The sequence below is a fragment of the Penaeus monodon genome, chromosome 23 (genome assembly GCF_015228065.2).
Source record: "Penaeus monodon isolate SGIC_2016 chromosome 23, NSTDA_Pmon_1, whole genome shotgun sequence".
NCBI lineage: Eukaryota > Metazoa > Arthropoda > Malacostraca > Decapoda > Penaeidae > Penaeus > Penaeus monodon.
The window spans coordinates 36862316-36862576 of record NC_051408.1 but is presented as its reverse complement, the minus strand read 5'-3'; the positions used below and the strand labels follow the sequence as shown (position 1 = coordinate 36862576).

Genomic DNA, 261 nt, shown 5'->3' with positions numbered 1-261 from the left:
CCAACGCCCCAATTCCCCCAGCTCTTCCTCCCCCATTACCTCACTCACCTCTTGATAATTCCCTCAGCGATGTCCTCCGCGTTGCCATACTGGTGTTCCTCTTCCCACTTTTCGATGAGGGCGACAAGATTCCCCAAGTTCTGAGGCATTCGTTCGTCCAGACTCTCCAGGCCATATTTATAACACTCGCTCGATCTGAAGTGTTCGTCCCAAGCCTCTGTAAAAGAAAGTGAAGTCTGGTTACCGTCTGTGGGAACTTGT

General features: G+C 51.3%; 1 protein-coding gene across 1 annotated transcript in view; it reads right to left on the bottom strand.

The window, feature by feature from the left end:
• LOC119588229 overlaps positions 1-261 on the bottom strand; it is a gene marked incomplete in the record, with an annotated part of 29961 nt that overhangs the window by 14990 nt on the left and 14710 nt on the right. Inside the window, 1 exon segment of the mRNA XM_037936929.1 lies at positions 49-217. Within this exon segment, the coding sequence (XP_037792857.1) occupies positions 49-217 (169 nt within the window).